Source organism: Lygodium microphyllum, chromosome 12 (assembly GCF_053477565.2).
Source record: "Lygodium microphyllum isolate KBCC chromosome 12, Lygodium_microphyllum_v1.1.10, whole genome shotgun sequence".
NCBI lineage: Eukaryota > Viridiplantae > Streptophyta > Polypodiopsida > Schizaeales > Lygodiaceae > Lygodium > Lygodium microphyllum.
Genome location: NC_141146.1, coordinates 138,175,877 through 138,197,317, shown reverse-complemented (window position 1 = coordinate 138,197,317; position 21,441 = coordinate 138,175,877). Strand labels below are relative to the sequence as shown.

The following is a 21,441-nucleotide window of genomic DNA, read 5'->3' as shown; positions in this document are numbered from 1 at the left end:
GTTTCGCTAAAGAAAAAGATAACGGCGATCATATGGTATGTTTGTTCTTGCAACACATCTTTAAGTATCATGGTATACCAGAGTTAATCGTTAGTGATCGAGATTCTCGGATGACGAGTTTATTTTGGAAGGGGTTATTTGAGAATATGGGTATCATGCTAAAATTCTCATCATCCTTCCATCCATAGATAGATGGTCACTCGGAAGAGGCTGATTCTATAGTGTTGGATCTTTTAAGGTATTATGTATCAGACCATAAGACACAGCGGGAGTAGTATTTGCCATTGGTTGAGTTTGCATACAATAATACAGTGTATAGTTTCACTAGCAAAGCTCCATTTAAGATAGTTGAGGGTGGTAAAAAGGTACCACCTATCTTACACACTAAGGATAAGATCTTTGAGGCTAATTGCTATGTGGAAAACCTGGATGCAACCTATGCAAAGATAAAGTATGTGCTTCAGAGATCACAAGAAAAGCAAAATAAGGCAGTTGATTGCTATAGACATGTTTTGTAATTTGTAGAGGACGATTATGTATTGCTACGTTTTGAAAATGCAATGCTCAAAAGGATGAAAGAAAGAGAGAGGTTGTATGTGAAGTTGACTATGAGATGCTATGGGCCCTTCCAAGTGTTGGAGAAGATCAACAATGTTGCATATCGGTTGAAATTACTTCCACAATGGTGGATACATAATGCCTTTCATATCAGTTTATTGAGGCTTTTTCGTGGTGATGTGCCAAAGGATGTATTTGTTGTAATTCAGCCAGAGGTTGAGGAGCTGGCAAGATATTTGTACTTGAGTAGATTTTGGCACATAAGGAAAGAAGAATCAGAGGTAAAGTTTCCAAGAGATATTTGGTGAACTTTCAGAACTATTCACCAATGGATGCAAAGTGCATGGAAGAGGATGACTTGGTAGACCATGTGAAACCAGCCTTCCTTCTTGGAATGGGTGGTGATAACCTGATTTAAGAGTTAATTACAACAATAAATAAATGCACAAAATGAAATACACACTTTACCATAACATTCTTGGACAGTAGACTCCCTGTTGGCCCCAAAACTGGCGCCCCTTGAGGTATTTGTTTAGCTTCATTCAATTGGAAGGAGTACAACTTGAGATTCTTTAATCTCCTCCTGCTAACCAATTGCTCTTGCTGTCATAAATGACCAACAAGCCTTTTGGGTCATTTGCCCCTTGATTCACCCAGGACTTCTTCTCCAATTTTACCCTTGGCTGATGCTGCCCCAAATCAATTCGGGATGGGTTGGCTCCTGAAATCCCTTGATAATCTTCAATTATCAACTCCTGATTTCAGTCCCTTGAGCCTTCAATCTCTGGCATGGATCCCAAGGTGGTTGCTAAACCCTAATTTTTGCTTTAAATTAGGGTTTACTGCAGAAATTACAGATCAGCCCACCAAAAATGGCAGAGATCTCCTCCGAATGGCTAAGAATTGCTGAGAATGGCTGAGCATAGGCTGAAGGAGATGAGAGAATACTGTAAAGAGAGAAAACTTTTAGATTTGTTGTGAAGAACTGATCAAAATCAGTTGCTGCCCTACTGTACCAGCCCCAAACGGATGCACAACAATAATAGGAGCATCAGAGACTCTGATCTCTTCAGGAGAAAGTGCATCAGCAGCAATTGTCAGCTTCCCAAGGTCAAGAATATGCAATCTCCATCACCGAAATGGTCTCCAATGGCTGGGAAATGGCCCCAAAAGCTGGCAGCCATAGTCCAACACCTCTTTCCAACAGCTCCAAAATGAAAAAACGAGATTTCCCTCTTCCTTCAGCCCTATTTAGCCTTTCCCCCACTTGCATGGGAAAGTTTTGCCAAGTGGCAGCTTTCTTAATCCATTTTCAACAATTTTCAGCCATTTAATTAATTTTCAGAATTAATTAATTCTAAAAATTAATTCAGCCCTTAATTCATGCCCAGAAAATTGACCTTGCCCATCCAAAAATTAATTGGCTAGGCCATTTGCAACCCAAAGTGGTCCCATGCATTAATTGACCCTTGGACAAGCATTAATCCATTAATTCATGCCTAGTACCTAGTGTTACCACTGACACTTGATGGCCAATTAATGAACCTAGAAAGCAAACTGACACCAAAATTCACCTAGAATCTAACAAGTGTAACTTGTTACAACTTTTGCCTTTGACACCCATGTTTTTCACAGGGTCCTTCAGTCTTCAACTGTGAGAAAGTAGATTGCACCTCACATGTGGAACACATATGTATCTTTTAATTGCACATTTGATTAATCCTTTAATCAAATGTTAATTAAACATAAGCATAGCATAAAATTTTCATGTCCTCGTGATAGACGACCCCCTTGAAATCCTTGCAATCGTCCTCTATTGCACTGTAATGTGTCAAAGCAAACAATACTGCACTGGAATTTTCACAAGGCATCATAGTCAACACAACATTGGCCATTGCTGACTAACTATCTCATATGCCCACCATTTGCTGAAAATTTCCAGCCAGCATAAACATAGCATAAAGCTCAACAATAGTCTAGAACTGTTGCCAGAAACTCATCGGATGCATCCCAAACTCTTGTTTCTCAACAGTGCTGGCTACACAACCATAATAAAGCATAAATGGAGCCGAAACCATGGCTGAATTGTCAATGGCATTCAATACATATGCTGTTGTCCATAGAACCAGCTGAATACCACTGAAACTAATGATCATACACTGAAAACCAGCACTCGGTAATCAGTGTCTCATGATCATAACCTCATGCAAATGTACAGTTTCAGAGCTGCAGTGAAAACCATACCCATCTATATATATACCAGAGTGACTAGTATACTGAATAGTGACCTCATGGCAGACATACTGTCAGCACAGTACCTTGGATGCATGCTGAATACATCCGAGATCTACTTTAGACTAGAGCAGTCCATTCCTAGAGGAGTGGAAGTGCTATCTTTCCCTTGAGTATCAGGTGGTATTCTGGACCCTTGCCCTGCTGAACCTGAAAGAGCTCGATCCAAAGTTGGCTCTAACTGAAAGGCATGAAGGTAAAGCTGCAACAACTGAGGATGGTCTGCCAAGTCATCCGCTTCCATCCATTTAGCATCCATTGGTGAACAGTTGTGAAACTTCACCCAATAGCTTATGGAAGCTTTACCTTTGACCTTTTCTCTTTATGTGCCAAAGTCTGCTCGGATACTAATATCTCATTCAGCTTCTCTACATTGGACTGAATTTCAGCAGATACATCCTTAGATACATCAGCATAAAAAGGCCTCAACAAGCTTACATGAAAGGCATAGTGTATCCGCTAGTGTAGAGGCAATTTCCATGATAACATTAAATGGAGCATTTGCATGACCAGCACTTATTCCTTGAGCCCCAAAAGCACGATGCGGTACCGATGCTTGCCTATTTGCGTGATTTTGCACACCTGGCATCATACCGATGCCGCCATACATCGGATTATGCATTCCATGAGCCATACCCAAGTACATTGGGTTATGCAAGCCATGCATTGGTTGCTGAAAGTTATGGGGAGGTGTGCCATATATTCCCAAATTCAATCGCTCACCCACCGTAGCATCAAAAGTTGTGCTATTGCCAAAGTAAGCTGGCTGCCCCAAATTCTCATGCAAACCTTACTGTCCAAAAACCATAGCATTAGCATTTACATCATGAACTTGCATTTGCATTTCTTGCCCAACTGGCACTAACTGCTTTTCACCATGAGCATCTTTAGAAGCATCTTGAGAAGGCTTTGGCTTGTTCTTCAGTGCATCTTGCTGTCCCGAAGTTCTAGAAGAGGATTTTCTCTTCTTGCCCTTGTTGTCCTTTGTAGGAGTGTTCAAAAAACCGAGTAAACTGAGGACCTTTTGCCAATTCAGCAAAGATATTGGCTGCTGCCCTCATTTGATTCTTGAATGCATCATCAAATTCCATTTCCCCTTACTGATCATCATCATCTTTCTGCATTGAGGGTCCAACATCTTGGCCTTCAACCACATTTTCAGCATGTTGTCCATGATTCGTGCCTTGTCCAAGATCAGGCACTGCATTTCCTTATTCCCTATGTGAATGTGCATCATGAGAGGCATTATTACTGCTTGATTGCATCCCACTGTATGAAGACATCTTGCTGTAATTTCTCAGAGCTGAGCAGAAAAATTAGCACTAGAACAAAGCTTTGGCTTGCAATTAGGTGCCTTGGGCCCACCAAATCAAGAGATTTGATGTATCCCGGTAATGGAACCATGGAACCAGCCTTCCTTCTTGGAATGGGTGGTGATAACCTGATTTAAGAGTTAATTCCAACAATAAATAAATGCACATAAAATAAAATATACACTTTACCATAACATTCTTGGACAGTAGACTCCTTGTTGGCCCCAAAACTGGCGCCCCTTGAGGTATTTCTTTAGCTTCATTCAATTGGAAGGAGTACAACTTGAAATTCTTCAATCTCCTCCTGCTAACCAATTGCTCTTGCTGTCATAAATGACAACAAGCCTTTTGGGTCATTTGCCCCTTGATTCACCTAGGACTTCTTCTCCAAGTTGACCTTGGCTGGCCAAATGCTGCCCCAAATCAATTTGGGATGGGCTGGCTCCTGAAATCCCTTGATAATCTTCAATTACCAACTGTTGATTTCAGTCCCTTGAGCCTTCAATCTCTGGCATGGATCCCAAGGTGGTTGCTAAACCCTAATTTTTGCTTTAAATTAGGGTTTACTACAGAAATTACAGATCAGCCCACCAAAAATGGCTGAGATCTTCTCCGAATGGCTGAGCATAGGCTCAAGGAGATGACAGAATGCTGTAAAGAGAGAAAATTTTGAGATTTGTCGCGAAGAACTGATCAAAATCAGTTGCTGCCCTGCTGTACTAGCCCCAAACGGATGCACCAACAACAATAGGAGCATCAGAGACTTTGATCTCTTTAGGAGAAAGTGCATCAGCAGCAATTGTCAGCTTCCCAAGGTCAAGAATATGCAATCTCCATCACCGAAATGATCTCCAATGGCTGGGAAATGGCCCCAAAAGCTGGCAGCCACAGTCCAACACCTCTTTCCAACAGCTCCAAAATGAAAAAACGAGATTTCTCTCTTCCTTCAGCCCTATTTAGCCTTTCCTCCACTTGCATGGGAAAGTTTTGCCAAGTGGCAGCTTTCGTAATCCATTTTCAGCAATTTTCAACATTTAATTAATTTTCAAAATTAATTAATTCTGAAAATTAATTCAGCCCTTAATCCATGCCCAAAAAATTGACCTTGCCCATCCAAAAGTTAATTGGCTAGGCCATTTGCAACCCAAAGTGGTCCCATGCATTAATTGACCCTTGGACAAGCATTAATCCATTAATTAATGCCTAGTACCTAGTGCCACCACTGACACTTAATGGCCAATTAATGGTCCTAGGGGCAAACTGACACCAAAATCCACCTAGAATCTAACAAGTGTAACTTGTTACAACTTTTGCCTTTGACACCTTTCTTTTTTACAGGTTTCTTCGGTCTTCAACTGTGAGAAAGTAGCTTGCACCTCACATGTGCATCTTTTAATTGCACATTTGATTAATCCTTTAATCAAATGTCAATTAAACATAAGCAAAGCATCAAATTTTCACGTCCTCGTGACACCATCCTTTGTTGTTGCAACTTTACCTAGATGTCTTTCAGTTAGAGCCGATATTGGTTCTTTGGACTCACTTGGATTCAACAGAGTAGGGGTCTAAAGTAGTGCTTGATGCTCAAGGGGGAGATAGCACTTCCACTCTAGTTTTGGACAGCTCTCGTATATAGTGGATCTTAGATGTAATCAACATGCATCCAAGGTACCGTGCTGACAATATATTTGCCATGAGGTCACTATTTAGTATGCTAGCTACTATGAGATTTATGTAGATGAGTATGAATTTCACTACGGCAGTGAAACTATACATTTACATCAGTTTGACATGAGTTTTTACATCAGTTTGGGGTTCAATTTCTGATCAGTGTTAGCTCAGCTCATGATTAGATAGAGATCAATTTATGGTTACTTTTGGGATTAGTTGTGCATCAGTGTGTGATCAGATTGGGATCACATTTGCAGCAGTTTGTGACCAGTTTTCAGATCAGTATAAAATCAGTTTATGCTCCGTTTTCAATGGTTTATACTTGGTTCCATGAACAACAGCATGTAAGTGAATGCCATTTGACAGTTTGAGACATGGTTCATGTTGAGTTTATGCTTTTCTATGATTATTTAGCCAAAATAGTTGAGAAACATGAGTTATGGATGTATCCAATGGGTTTCTAGCAATAGTTCTAGACTATTTTTCAGTTTTATTTGATATTTATGTTGGTTAGAAATTTTCAGCAAGTTTGAGGCGTATGGCATAGTTAGACAACAATGGCCAATGTTGTGACTGTGATGCCTTCTGAAAATTCTAGTGTAGTATGCTTTTGCTTTGACACAATGTAGTGCAATCAAGGATGATTGCAGGGATTTCAAGGGGGAGGTCTATCACAGGGACGTGACATTTTTGAGATGCTTTAATCTTGCTAGTAACATTTTATTAAGTTAATCATCAAATGTGTCAGGTTGTTAGGCACATGCGTTGCACATGGTAGTTATCTCATGGTAGCAAGCCAAGGACCCCGAAGTTGCAATGAGTGTCAAAGGAACAAGTTGTAACAAGTTATGCCAGCTAGGTTTTGGTTGTCAGTTGGTGTCAGTTTTGACCCTAGGATAGTTGTTTGGCCATTAAGTGTCTGTGGTGACACTAGGAACTAGGCATTAATTAATTAATCAATGTCAGTCTAAGGATCAATAGAGGTTGGGGATCACTCCAGGTTGCAAATGGCCTAGCCAATTTAATTATGGATGGGACATTTAAATGTTGGTAGGGTCAGATGGGCCGAAATCAATTTTCAAAATTAATTTAATGGTTGGATAATGTTGAAAAATGGGTTTAGAAGGCTGCCACTTGGTACAAATACCCATGCAATTGAGAAAAAAGGTTTTTGGGCTTTTGGAGGCTGTTTTCATTTATTGAGCTTGTGAGAGAGAGGGAAGAGAAGTTGCTGATCAGAATTTGCTGCTGTGGAGACATTTAGGAGGCTGCCAACTGCTGCAAGAGACCTTGGTGATGTTGGCAATAGCATTTATGATGCCTACAAATGCATGTGACAGCATTTTTTGCAGATGACAGCAGTTGGACACTTTTGTGGCAGCAGACAACAGCATTTGGGGTTGATTAGAGCAGGCAGCAATCAATTTTAGGGCTTTTCTTGCGTGAAAAATCAGGAATTTATCTCTCTTTTTGCATTCTTTCACTTTCTCTAATCCATTCTCAAGTTATCTAGGCAATTCTTAGCCATTTTGAGAAGATCACAACCAAATTTGGTGGACAGCAAGAAAAATTGTGTTGTAAACCCTAATTTATAGTAGTAATTAGGGTTTAGCAGCCACCTTAAGACCTGTGCTATAAGTCAAGGGCATTGCACATTGAAATTAGGGCCTAAAATTCAAGGAATTGTTAGGGATTTTAGATGCCAGCCCATCCATTGTAAATTTGGGGCAGCATTTGGCTAGTTGGGGTTCCATTAGAGTAAGTCTTAGGTGAAAATCAAGGGGCAATTTGCTGTTTGTTGATTGTTGGTACAACAAGGGGCTTTTGGATCAACCAAGGAGATTGTGGAATCTCGTTCAATCCATTAGCAATTGAAGTTAAAGAAATACCAAAAGGGACGTGAATTTTGGGGCCAACAAGATGTTCATTGTCCAAGACTATTAAGGTAAAGTGTGCATTTCAGTTTATGCTTATTTATTGATTACTATAATTAAGTGCTTAATTAGGTATTACCACCTTATCTAAGAGGGAAGGCTGGTTTCAACTCACCGTATTCTTTTCATGTTATTGCATCTTGTTGGTATGGGATAGCTAGCTAGTTTATCTCTCCTTTCACAACAACATTTTGTTGTTCAAGCGGCGTTGGTTGACGATACATTTATGGTTCTGAAAGTAGATGCTTCTAACCTTTGCAAAGGTTTAGAAGTTTGGAAATATGCTTATTTATTGATTGCTGTAATTAAGTGCTTAATCAAGTATTGCCACCTTATCCTAGGAAGACTGGTTTCAACTCACTATATTCTTTCCATGTTATCGCATGTTGTTGATATGGGATAGTTGGCTAGTTTATCTCCTCCATACCAACATTTTGTTGTTTAGGTGGCACTGGTTGACGATACATTTTTGGTTTTGAAAGCAAATGCTTCTAACCTTTGCAAATGTTTAGATGTTTGGGATTTGTTTGGACATATGTTGGGTTTTCATATCAATGCTGTCAAATCGTCCCTTATTGCTTGTACTGGCTCGAATTTTCCAGATTTGTGGTGGTAGCATGTGGGTGTTCAACAAGGAGACATTGTAAGGCATCTTGGTTATCTCTTGGGTATTGATGTGCAGCCAAGATTCTTGCTGAAATAGGTATCACATAAATTGGCAGCCAAGTTTGGTTATTGGAAATCTCAAGCTTGGCTATTTCATGTGCACCTTAAAGTGGCATAGACCATTATGCTCCCCATGCTCAGTTACTTTTTGCCATTGTTGCCTTGGACTAAGGTTGCTTGGAAGGATCTCACCCAACACTTTCGTTCCATGCTATGGAAGAAAGATTTTGTGCATGGTGGTATAACTTGGATACCTTGGAGCCCTGTTTGTACCCTGAAATCCATGGGAGGTGGGGCTGTTTTGGATGTTGACACCCATATGGAAGCCCTTCATTGATCTCTTTTTCAAGCGATGTGTGTTGATCAACAACCTTTGCAAGGTCTAATGGCATCTGATAGAGGACACACTAGCTGCAAATTGCTCTTTGCTCTTTGCAAATGAAAATTGCTCTTTGCAAGGTGTGTTGAAAATTGCTCTTTGCAAGGTCTAATGGCATCTGATAGAGGACACACTAGCTGCAAATTCATTGCAAATGAAAATTCTGGTGGTATCTTGTCTGCTTCCTTGGGAGGACAAATCGGAGGAGAGACCTAAGTTTAATCACATGACTCGCCTTGCATTGGTCTTGGTGGCTGATACTACTCTCTTGCCTCGAGACACACTGATGTTTTTTTGACACCATTAGACGGATTTTTTGGGTCCCTTGTGGCTATCGTGATTTGTGAGCCAAGGTCTCTTGACTTTTGCATGACTAGCAACCTTTTCTTGTCTTAGATTCTGTTCATCCCTAGCAAGATTGGGACATTGAAGGGCGTATGTCTTTGGATTCATCTTTGGTTAATCAAATTTATCATTCCATGATCAAAGATTGCTCATGATTGACAAGAAAGCGAATGTGTTTTGGGGATTGCACAAATCTAAAGCTTGATGGAGATTGATAGTGATGGATCAACAAGATGCCATTCAAATGCAAGGTATTCATTTGGAGAATGCTAGTGCGTGTTCTTTCCCTTGCATCCGCTCTTCACTATAGGGGTCTTTCCAATGAGAATAGTTTATTTTGTACATTATGGTCGAGTCTTCCTGTCATAGATTCATTTTGTGTCCTCCTTTTTGACATTTGGCATGCTATGGTGGGGACTAGGATGTGCCCTTTTGATCAAACCTTTGGCAAGACTAAATATCATGGTCCGGCCCAACTTCATATGAAGATTTTGTTTCACTTTCTGAGATTTTGGGGTTGTTGGCATTTTTGGGTCACTTGCAATGTATTCATTTTTTAATGCCGCCTAGGGCATCCAATGTCATGTTGCCAACCTTAAGGGATTTCTTCAGTGGTAGCTTGATCTTATTTAATATAGGAAGATTTCTTCAGTGGTAGCTTGAACTGCACTACTACAAGATAGGAGGCCAGCTTATCTAGAAGGACACACACAGAGAGTAGTGACAGACTTCTTCTACAGAGCCGACCCTACTGACACTACCAGCCTAGCAGAGACAGAGCCAACCCGCTAGACACCTTACAGGCCACGCCGTGGAGTCACATTGGATAGAGCCATTTCCTTTTGTCGAGCACGACGACCCCGTCTACCAGGATCACGTCCGAGAATGCCACACCACAGTCGGATCAGAGCCATTATCACGAGACACCAAAGACTCACCACCAGACATATCAGTGAAGCAGCTAGGGACCGCATCATAGCTGAGCCCATGTGCAGATCTTGAGATCAACTACAGCCCATAGTCTCCACCACACTTTTTGCACATGGTCTATAAGATTTGGTTCTCCTTTCCTTTCCTTTTCTTTTCTACCGATGGAACAACACTACACATGGTTCAACCCTAGTATAGTCCCACCGTATAGTTATTTTCAGTATTGTTTCATAGGCCACCCACTTATTTGTAATGTTATCTTTACCTTACTGATGAGATGACATTAGACATGGATGTACTCTGGATTTTGTCTCATAGGCCACATTGGCCTTATGTAGACATTAATATATCTTTCTTTCTTTCTATGGCTAGTAGCTCATAGGAATATGGCAGTTGATACATGGCTTGGTTATGGCAATGCTGAGTGGCATGTGCGAGATGTGTTGAGTTAGAGGAGACTTGGAGGCATTGTCTATGGGATTGTAATATATTAGGAGGTATGGAGGAGAGCCCGCAAGATGGCCTTCCATGGCACCAAAGAGATTATGGTTGCAACTTGGGGGGTAGTAGCTTGGGTCATAGACAAAGGCCCAACATGCGGATATGAGGATTTTCAAGGAGCCACTCTTTTCTCATCATTGCTTAGCATTTGAGTAGGATCTCCACTCCAAAGTACTCACAAACACAATGGATTTGGGGACATTGTCATCGATGGGAGTTGATTTCTAGTATTATTGCTTTGTTCATTTGGAGTGTGAGGTGTAGTCATGCTATTGATCTCCAAGATGTTTCCACTATAGAGTCTCTTTCATGACCTGGACAGGGTTCATCCATACTCTCCGTGAGAGATGGGAGAGGCTGCACGGTAGTTCAGCGAAGGAAGGGCAGATTGGTTGTTGACACAGGCTTTGTACTTACCATGTACTTAGTTTCTCTTTATAAGGCCTTCTCTGTACTTTGTATCTTTACCTTAGGGGAATTTTCTCTGAGGTGTTATAAATAGAAATTTCTTTTCTAAAAAACAAAGTTAGCTTGGTTCTATACTAGCCCATTAAAAGCTCAGTGTGAGAGATTTCTCGTCTTGATGGATAATTAAGCTTTGTTTCTTTCAGGTTTCTGATCTGAGTAAAATATTGACCTGGGAGTCTCTCAAAAGTGTTCAGAAGCATGGGAAGTGCTTCTACATTGAATTTGGAAAGTTTCTTAGATTGATAGTGCTTGATCCTTCTATCATCCAGCAAGTACTTGTTCAAAATGCAGAGTGTTATGAAAAGGCATCTTTTCTCACGTCATTGGAGATACTTGGTTCCGGTTTATTTACTTCGAGTGGTGCTACGTGGGCACATCAAAGACAGATTTTTGGCCAGTGCTTTCTTCCGAAAGAACTGAAGGTCTGTTTCTCTTTCAAAACTTATCTATACTAATTAATCTCCTTGTACAAAAGGCTATACAAGAGTTGCATAAAACCATCTATCCTTCCGAAGTTTGACAATCTTAATATACGTTTGCCTTTGCTTGAATACTTCAACTAGATTAAAAATCATGGCAGCTTTATACATGTATATTTGCATTACTAAAACCATATTGTGATGGTATATTTTTAGCCTATTGTTTAGTAGAGATGTAGGTGGATTACAATTATGAATGCTTTTTCTATGTGCTATATTTCAGCTGTACAATATCCTTGTCTTGACACACAATCTAGTGGGATGCTTTTTGCTGGCAGAATCATTTTGAAGCAATAAAAACACAATCAGCAGATGACATGCAAAGATGGACTGTTTTGGAGAAGGAAGCTGTGGACATCCATAAACATTTTCTTAGTTTGACAGTCAAGCTGATTGGACGTATTGCTTTTGGTGAAGTCATAGACAGCAACACTGCAATAGAAGTATATGAGACATTTGATCGTTATCTGCAGAATTACAAGAAATTAGTCTGCAGCCCTTATTTCAACTTTCCTGGGCACAGGTGCATTTATCTACCTTTATTCTTGTTTACTAACCACAAGATAATAGGCAATGTAAACTACTGTATAAGTGTTCATTATACACGTGATTCTTGTGCACAAACGAAATCACAACATGCACTAAACCTACTGTGCATCACACATTGATTATGCATGATTTTATTATGTGCAAAACTTTGGATTTAGGGGGTTTTACAATAAGAGATACTTTTCGTTGAAACATGCCAATGATAAGAATTTGGCCTACATATGGTGTGACCAAAGGTAAAGTCTAGCCATTAGTGTATAACAATTGCAGTATGAAATTTAAAAAACATGCTCAAAGAGACGAAAGCATAAAATGGAGTGCTATTACCACTAGAACAACCTGCCAGCCTCCTTGTATTTTTTCACTTTCATCAATGAAGGGACTGGATTCCTCCTTTTTTCCTTGAAAAGTGTTTTTGATTATATTACTCAAAAGTAAAACATGGAAGTACATGGTCTCAACATGATTGATGTATTGTAACTGCAATGTACATAGATATAATGGCTTTTAGGGTAGTTTTGGTTGGGATGGCAGGAGGAAGCCAAGGCAGAGGGGAGTATGACTCTACTAGGGGCTGCCATTTTATATTGCAATGAACAGCCTACGATGTCCCTAGGTATGGAGGAATGTTTGTCTGAGCTATGGCATGGGCAGGGCCTCCAAATTGATTACTATCAAAATATGGTAACATGATCAAGTTGGATAGCTCAAATTTTATCATTCTCACGTTCTTCCTAGCATTCACATCTATAAGTAAGGTGAAATAAATGATTTACTACTTGTAACAAAGTTATGTAGGTTAGCCCAGTGATATAACTAGATATACCTTGTGTATGGTGGTTATCTAGGATTAACCTCAACCACATGAATGTACCATCCAATTAGATGTAATGTTTTGTTGCATAACTATTAGTAGTTATGTGTGTCTTATGTGGTCATCTCCTACTTGTGAGCCTTACTCTGAGTCAAATGAGGATATTAGGAGCTCTGACATTGTATTTGTCTATCATTTTATGTGTTTTAAACACTTTAGATGGAGGGCACATTAGTGCATTTCTTTTTGGGCACTTTTAGCCTTTTTTAGGGTATTGACCCTATTTAGGGTTTTGCCACTTTTTATTTATATATAGGCGGCCTACCCTCCCACTTTCATTATCCGTTGATCCTTCGTAATTAGCCAGTTCTCCTCATTCTCCTATCCCCTTGCTACCATCTAGCGCCCACACTTGTGTGTATAGCTGCGTGTTGGGATTGACTGTTGCAGCCTTGTACCTTCAGCCATTGCAGTCACATGGTTCCTTCTCTCTTGGGTTCTCTCTTTGTCTCCTTCTTCTCTCTGTGTTCACTTTCATCTTTCTGTTGCACACTCTCACATGGTATCAGAGCCATGCCTAAGAGTCGGAGATCTTGAAGAGGAGTATGCTGTCTGTGATGGAACTTGCCAGGCGCCATCCATACATATTGTAGACCTTGCGTTTGGATTCAAAACTTGCAAGGTGGCCTATTTTCAGCTCATGTCTGCCTTTGACAAGGATTTGCTGTGTTCTACTCGGATGGTGTCAGATAGGTTGGACAGCCATTCTATTGTCTAGGAGGTACCATACAGACTTGCCTTTTCTGCAAGCAGCCCACGGCACACCATTTTGCAGGTTTAGACCTGCATTTACTGCAGATAGCCCCCCCTCCACTCTGCGTTTTGTCTAGCATTTTTGTACAGGCGAATTCAGCGAAGAAAAGTAAATCCACCCAATTATCTTGATGGTAATTGATTGTATATTGGAGATATTGTTGCAAAACTTGATTTGATTTCTTTGTTTGTCCATTACTTTGAGGGTGGTTGGTTGAAAAGAGCTTGGTTTGCATACCTAGAAGCTTGAGGAGACTTTTTCAAAACTTGACACAAATTATGGTCCTCGATCTGAAATAATATTTGGTAACCCATGATAATGATAGATATGTTCAAGGAAGAGTCGGGTTGTGCCTTTCGCTAGTAACCATCTTGTGGGGTGGGGATAAAATGTGCCATCTTGGTAAATCTATCAACCACTACCGGAATGGAATTGAATCCCTTGCAATAAGGTAGATTAGTGATGAAGTCCATTGACATAGATAACCAAGAGTGATTAGAAATAGTTAAAGGGTGGAGCAACCCATAAGGTCGATGGTGAGGGACTTTGGCTATATTGTGCATACAAATTCTTTGACTAATTTTCACATTTGAGGCCACCACTAGTCTCTAGAGATGAGCAATATTATTTTATTGACCCTAAAATGTCATGCAATTGGAAGGTTACACCTCGTTTGGAGTACATGTAACTCAAGCGATCTAGATAGTATATACAATAGCCCTTGATAATAGAGTACGCCTTCAACTTTTTGGAAGCCTTCAACACTTGTACACCCTTCTTGAATTTTTTGCTTAATATTTTAGGCAAAGCTATGCTCGGAAAGATCTGTTTTGACTTGTAGAAGGAAGGGCACATCTTCTAGAGCTTTGCTTGTTACATCTCATTTTTTAGGTGGAAGAAAGGAGTGTCGAGACAATGTATTTTGTTTCCTTTGTTGGTTGTCGGTTGATATGTTATGACAAAATCAAATCTAGAAAGGAAGGTACTCCATCTTGCTTGCCATCGATTCGAAACTTGAGAACTCATGAAGTACTCTAGATTTTTGATTTTGTGTGGTTTCCCCTCTAGAGAATGTCTCCATGTTTCAAAAGAGTTAGTAATAGCTAGAAGTTTCTTATCATGAATTTCATAATTTACTTCAGCTGTTGAGAATTTTCTAGACTGAAAAGCCACCGGATGTACTTAGTACTCGGCCATCATCGCTAGCTTGGGAAAGGATAGTACCAAGAGAAAAATCCAATGCATCAAGGCTTGGATAAATCTACATTTATCAAAATGGGGGGACCATAGTGAAGGCCTCCTTAAGTATTTGAAAAGCGTTATTTGCATTAGAGTTCCACATAAAGTTATCAATCCCTTAATCACATGAGTGGCATAATGATATGGGAATAATCCTTAATGAAGATTTAGTAAAAGTTTACAAATCCCAAGAATAACTTGAATTGATCTTGGTGTTTTCCATCCAAGAATAGTCTTCACTTTCTTCCTGTCCATTGAGATTCTATTTTGAGTGATAATATATCCAAGGAACTCCACTTCCGATTTATGAAAGGAAAATTTTTTCAATTCAGCATATAATCCCTTTTCACATAGCTTGTTAAGAACTTATCGCACATGATGCTCGTGCTCATTTGATTCTTGAAAAATATTTAAAATGTCATCTAAATATATTATCATAAAGCTATCTAGGTACTCAAGGAACACGTCATTCATTAGATGTTGGAAGATTGGTGGAGCATTTGTGAGACCAAACGACATGAGAACAAATTCAAATTGGCCATACCTTGTGCAATTAGTTGTTTTCCATTTATCACCTTCTCTTGTTCTGACAAGAATAAGCCTCACGAAGATCAATGTTTTTAAATATCTTTGCTCTTCCAAGGTGCTTCAAGTGTCTTGGGATCGAGGAAAGTGAATAAAGACTCTTAATGGTTATCTTGTCGAGTTGGTTATAGTCAATATACAATATAGATAGAGAGAGTCATCCTTCATGACAAATAATATTGGAGCTATTGCCGGTGACTTTGTGAAACCAGCCTTCCTCCTCGAAGAGGGTGATAGTAACCTAATTAATCAATAATTATAGCAAGTCAACAAATTATATCAAGTGTAATGCACACTTTACCACTTATATCTTGGACAATAGATAGCAAGCCCTTTGTCCCCAAAAGTGTCCCTTGCGGTATTTCTTTAATTTGTATTGCTAAAAGCTGAAGTACATTGAGATCTAGCTTGATCTCCTTCAATCTTCAATACATCTTGATGCCCATAGCAACCGGCAAGCCTTCAAACGAATTTGCCCCTCAGTTTGCTTGGGGATTGGCCTTTGATGTGCTCCTTGGATGACAAATTATGCCCCAAACTTAAAGTTGGCTAGCTACCCTCTTGAAGTTCTTCGAAATCTCCATATTTCATCTACTGAATTTCAAGTACTAGGCCTTGAATTCTAAGTACTCTTCCCAAGGTGGCTGGTAAACCCTAATTACTATTGTAAATTAGGGTTTAGCAGCGAAAATTCTTCAATTGCACGGAGTTGGGACTGAATTTGACTGAGGTATCTTGAGGAAAGCTGTGAATTGGTTGATGAGAGAAATTTCAGAGTTTCATTGCTAGAATTAGTTGAAATTGAATGTTTCCTTGCTGTGAATGGTTGATTGATTGCAACCCACTATCGACAGGAGCCCCTTGCCCTTGTGGACCCTAAAATTGCTCTCACTTGTAGCTTACATGGGTTGTCACGTGTCTCCAATGACCTCCCGATTAGTTGGGGGTAGTTGTTTGATAGCCTCCAATGGCTAGGTTGATCACCAATGGTTGGAAAACTTATAGTAGCAGCTCTCTCTTTTCCTCTCCTAATCTCCACTATGTTGGAATGAAACTCCAACATTCTTTAATAGCCTTTCTCTCCTTGTATGGTTAAGTTTTGCCAAGTGGCAACCTTATAATTGCAGTTTTTAGCAATTTTTAGCCCAATTAAATTAATATTTAGATTATCAATTTTAAAAATTAGTTTAATGATTAATTCTTACTAGAAAAACTAACTTTACCAACCAATAATTAAATTGGCTAGGCCAATTTGTCATCCATGTATTCCCGAGTGTTTATTAGCCCATCAAATCCCCTGAACTAGCATTGATTAATTAACTAATGCCTAGTTGCCAATGCTACCACTAACATTAGTATCTTCTAGGCCAAAATTCAACACTAGGTACAACCTAGTATTTACCAAGGATAATTTTTTTACAACTTTTGCCTTTGACACCCATTGATATCTTAGGGTCCTTGGCTTGTCATTGTAAAATAACTAACTTGCATATCATACATGCAACTCATGCGACACTAGAATCCAAGTGTACAACCTAATCAAAATATAGTTATCACTCACATTTGCTGCCGTCATTGTGTCGCGCTGTTGCCCCCCGTCTCCGTTTGAACTGCCGCCACACCAGTCCTTCCCTGCCCCCGCCTGTGCCAGCTCCCCCCGCCCTGTGGTAGTCCTCCTCCCTCTCGTTCAACAACCCTCCCCCCCGTTCGATAGTCCTTCTTCCTCCCGTTCTCCTCCCTCTCGTTCTCCTGTCCTCCCCTCCCCGTTCGCCAATCCTCCCCCTGCTCCTTGGCTGCCTCCCCTGCAGTCGCCTGTCCACCTTGCGTGCGCCGCCTACCTTGCGCCCCCTCCCGGTGCGCTCCCCCGCCTTGAGGTCCGCCTAGGCGGTCACACCACCGTTTGGAAAACAACAAATCCCCTCCCCCCCTGCCTCGTATCATAGCAGCGTGATAGGCAGGTTTCTAGCATGGACGAGCAATGGAAACCTTTGGTCAGATGCCGGCGCATTCTGTGAGTGTCCCCCAGTCAAACACCTTGCGCATCATCCTCTCTGAGGAACAGCTCTTGGCCATCCGTGTCACATTGAGTTGGAGTTGAAAGAAACAACAATCTTTAGTTAGGTCATAGGACACTCCCCATCGAGGGCCCAGCTACGGGATTGGCTCCACTCCACGCTGTGTATTGGCACAACGCAGATTGTGGAGGCAGTCCTCATGGGCCGAGGGATCTTCATGGTTCGACTCACCCGTGCGGATGCAACTTGTGAGTTAGTGAAGAGCTCGCCCTATGCCTCCACGAAGGCGGTCATCCACATGGTTCCCTAGTATAGTGGCTTTACGGTGGAGACATGCCGGGCAGAAATGCTCGGGAGAGGATGGCCTCTCTAAGGCCTTTTTCACTACCTACTGGGAAGTGGTGGAGGACCCTCTGCTGATGGCCATCCAGGAGATTTTCACTTCAGGATAGATATCAGGAAGCCTTTTGACAGGCCTTATCAGTCTTCTCCCAAAGAGGGGAGACCGGTTGCATCTTTCTCAGTGGAGACCGATCACCTTATTGTCAGTGGTCTATAAGGCACTGGTAAAGATGATTGGTAGGCAACTATGCCCCGTACTTCCAGACATCATCCATGATACACAGACATGCTTTGTCCAAGATAGGAGCATCCCAGATAATGTATTCACCTTCTTTGAGGTGATAGAATGGACTCAGCACAGTGGGCAGAGACTGACCGTACTACTCTTGGATTTTGAGAAAGCTTATGACAGGGTGGATTGGGATTTACCAGAGGGCACCATGGTGCGGTTGGGTTTCCCCCAGGCTTAGATTTGCGGGGTCTTCGTACTTTACAGATCCGCCACCAGCAAGGTCCTCATAGGTGGAAGGCGAGGGGAGGAGTTTCGGTTGGAGAGATCGGTTTGGCAAGGCTGCCCTTTGACCTGGTACATGTTTCTACTCTTTGCAAATGCGATGTCTCACTTCCTCAGGTCATGTGTGAGCGGATACGCAGCTTCCGACAGCCAGTGAGAGAGCAGACTGAGTTGCTAGACTCAGAGTATGCAGATGATACAACACTCTACGTAGAGGACGATGAGTTAATGCTGGAAAGAGCGAGGCTTGCTCTTGAGGTGTTCTGTTCTGCAGCGGGAGCGAAAATCAACTGGCGAAAGTCGGTTGGTTTCCTCACAAACCCAGACTCTAGCACGGAGTGGGGCATCCACCTAGGATTTAGATGGGTGAGCAGAGGGTAGACCGTCCGGTGTCACAGTGCGTAGGGTTAAAGGTCACGACAAGGGTTTGGCAAGAAAACTTGACAAGATAGATAGAGATGTGTCTTCAAGAGATAAATAGATTATAGTGAATGTTTAAAGGTTTAAGAGGTAAATCACAGTCGATCACAAGGGTTTGAGAGAGAAGAATGTATGGGGGTTCAAGAGCTTAGACTCTGGAGATGGTAGAGATAAGAGAAGGGTTGAAGGTTTCAAGCCAAGTTCTTGAAGATGTTGATAGAGCTTCCAACTGCATATTCTTAGCAAAGATCACAAGAGTATTATCTCAAATCAAGCTTGTTTCCTTGACTGTAAGAGCAATCACCAATTATAAAATCAAGTATAATATGCTGTCACGTTTCATAAACAACTCTACATCCCATCATTCATATATAATGCCATAGCACGAATCAACTTTGCATGATTACATTCAATGTAGATTGTTAAGGACAAAAGCTTACGAGTCAATTACAAGGCTTGTAGGACAAAGAGACTTGCTTCAAGAGAGCATCAAATTGAGTTCATGATAAGGATAAGTTACCACAGCCAGAAATAAGAGAAAAAGATCCTCTTAATTCAACTCAAAGCATCTATGAATGATCTACAAACATTGCCCTGCCATAGGGGCACATAATACTTGCATATTTTGACAAGATGTCTTCTGTAGAGTAAGAAATGAATCAAAAGAACAATGCTGTCACTAATTCTGTGAATATGGCTGAAGATATCAGCCCCAAATCAGCCCAAATATCTTTTGGAATTCACCTTTGATGATAGCATAAACTTCCCCTAACACGGTGTCGGTGCGTTTGGTGTCGAGAGTCCACCACGGGGGTAAGAGACAGCAAGGTGAAGGTAGATTCAGGGAGAGGAGTAGACGGAAAAGAAGGGGTTTGAAGAAATTGAAGACGTAGAAGAATACTCCAAAAAAGAATTAGAAAATATAGAAGAATACTAACAGAGATGAAGCCTGTCAGTTTCTTTCAGCATTATGAGAAGATATAACTCTAATAGAAAAAAACGTGTATAAAATAATACCTTCCTCTATGCTGCTCAGATTGCTAATTTGATGCTTCCATTTGCTTCGAAAGGGGGCTAAAATACTAGTACACCTGACCAGAATTCTGCCAGATCACTCCTTCATCTCCCTCTTCGAAGTGCTGTTCACTGTTTGAAAACAATGATCGCGCGTCGCACGATTTCGTCAATCTCTCTTTTTAAAAATCCTCTCAAATTGGCTAAAAGCTACATGTTTTCTTTTACATGTCATCCTAATCTAGAAGTTGTCTATAGTTTTATGGATTTTTACAAGAGATAATATCTAGAATATCAAAAATTGGCTAAAATTTGTCCAAAAATCTAATATTTTTGAACCATAGATACTAACACTAATGTCTAAAATGGCATTGGCTCTCTAAATCAATAAGAAAGCGACACACTAGATTTTTTTACATAGTGTGCGCGTAGCAGCACGACATCCACCCGTCCTAACCTGCACATCCTCTACCATGTACTAAAGTCTTACGGATCTGCAGTGTTAGAAGAAATATCTTCTACCATGTCAATGTCTTCATCTTCTGCATCTTCTTCTTCCTCTATGTCTTTATGCTCTTGAATTATATCCAAGTCTTCTAACTCATATGTTGAACTTTCTCTTCGTTTGAAGAGCTTGATTCTTTTTCTAGCTATGGGTATCTTCATGCTTGTTCCATCCAATTCAGCCAATGAATATGTGGCATTGTCATGAATGACCTTTACCACATACGGGTCAAACCAATGCTTTACCATCTTTCTAGAAGTACTATATTGATTGTTGAGGCTGCTGTCATAGATAAACACCCAATCATTTTCTTGAATTGCTCTTGGCCGAAGTCGACGTCGCTTATCAAATCTCCTTTTGTTCTTTAATCTTGCTATCTTTAGCTGCTTGAATATCTATAAAACACTTCTTCAAGCAAAAAATGACAAACAGCTTGAGTGGTCTTGGTTGTTAAGGCTTTGCCTTCAACTTGATTGGTTAGATCCTCTCTTGCAAGCACTAAATATCACATATTCCATATTCCTGTAGGCATAGTTATAAGATCAATAACCCATCTATAATGTACAGACAAGGGATAAGTCGGTTGTAACCTATCTCGATGCTTGACCATAGAATACATCTGACAGACATAACAGGTTTCAACAAAATGTGCTATGTTCCCGATACATATTTTGCCACCAATATTTTTCTTTGACTTTATTAAAGGTTCCCCATATGCCTCTATGGCCAGCCCATAGGCTTTCATGAAATTCCTTTATTACCTGTTGTTGTAGTCTTTTGTTACCTAAAACTCAGTCAGGCACTTCTTTCTTCTTCTTTGCGCACTTCCATAGATACCCTTCTTTAAGAAAAAAGCCATAAGCTTTCCTCTTAATATGCTTGAACTCTTCTTAAATTTAAGACTTCTCCTTCTTCATTGTGCTCAAATATTGGCCAATCTTTAGTCAATCTTCTTCAAGGAAATGAACTAGAACTTGAGCAATGCAATGAGCATACTAGCTTCTAGTTGACTACCCTTCTTCAATAGATAAATCTTTGATCTTTGTTGATGTATATTGATTTAGAGCAGTACCTTGTCGTGTTCTTACTGTACT

General features: G+C 40.5%; 1 protein-coding gene across 1 annotated transcript in view; it reads left to right on the top strand.

The window, feature by feature from the left end:
• The window catches only part of LOC148028340 (cytochrome P450 CYP72A616-like), a 113,972-nt gene that overhangs the window by 50,388 nt on the left and 42,143 nt on the right, over positions 1 to 21,441 (top strand). Inside the window, exons 2-3 of the mRNA XM_087690156.1 lie at positions 11,201 to 11,479; positions 11,815 to 12,059. Of these exons, the coding sequence (XP_087546282.1) occupies positions 11,201 to 11,479; positions 11,815 to 12,059 (524 nt within the window). The remainder of the gene's footprint in view (positions 1 to 11,200; positions 11,480 to 11,814; positions 12,060 to 21,441) is intronic.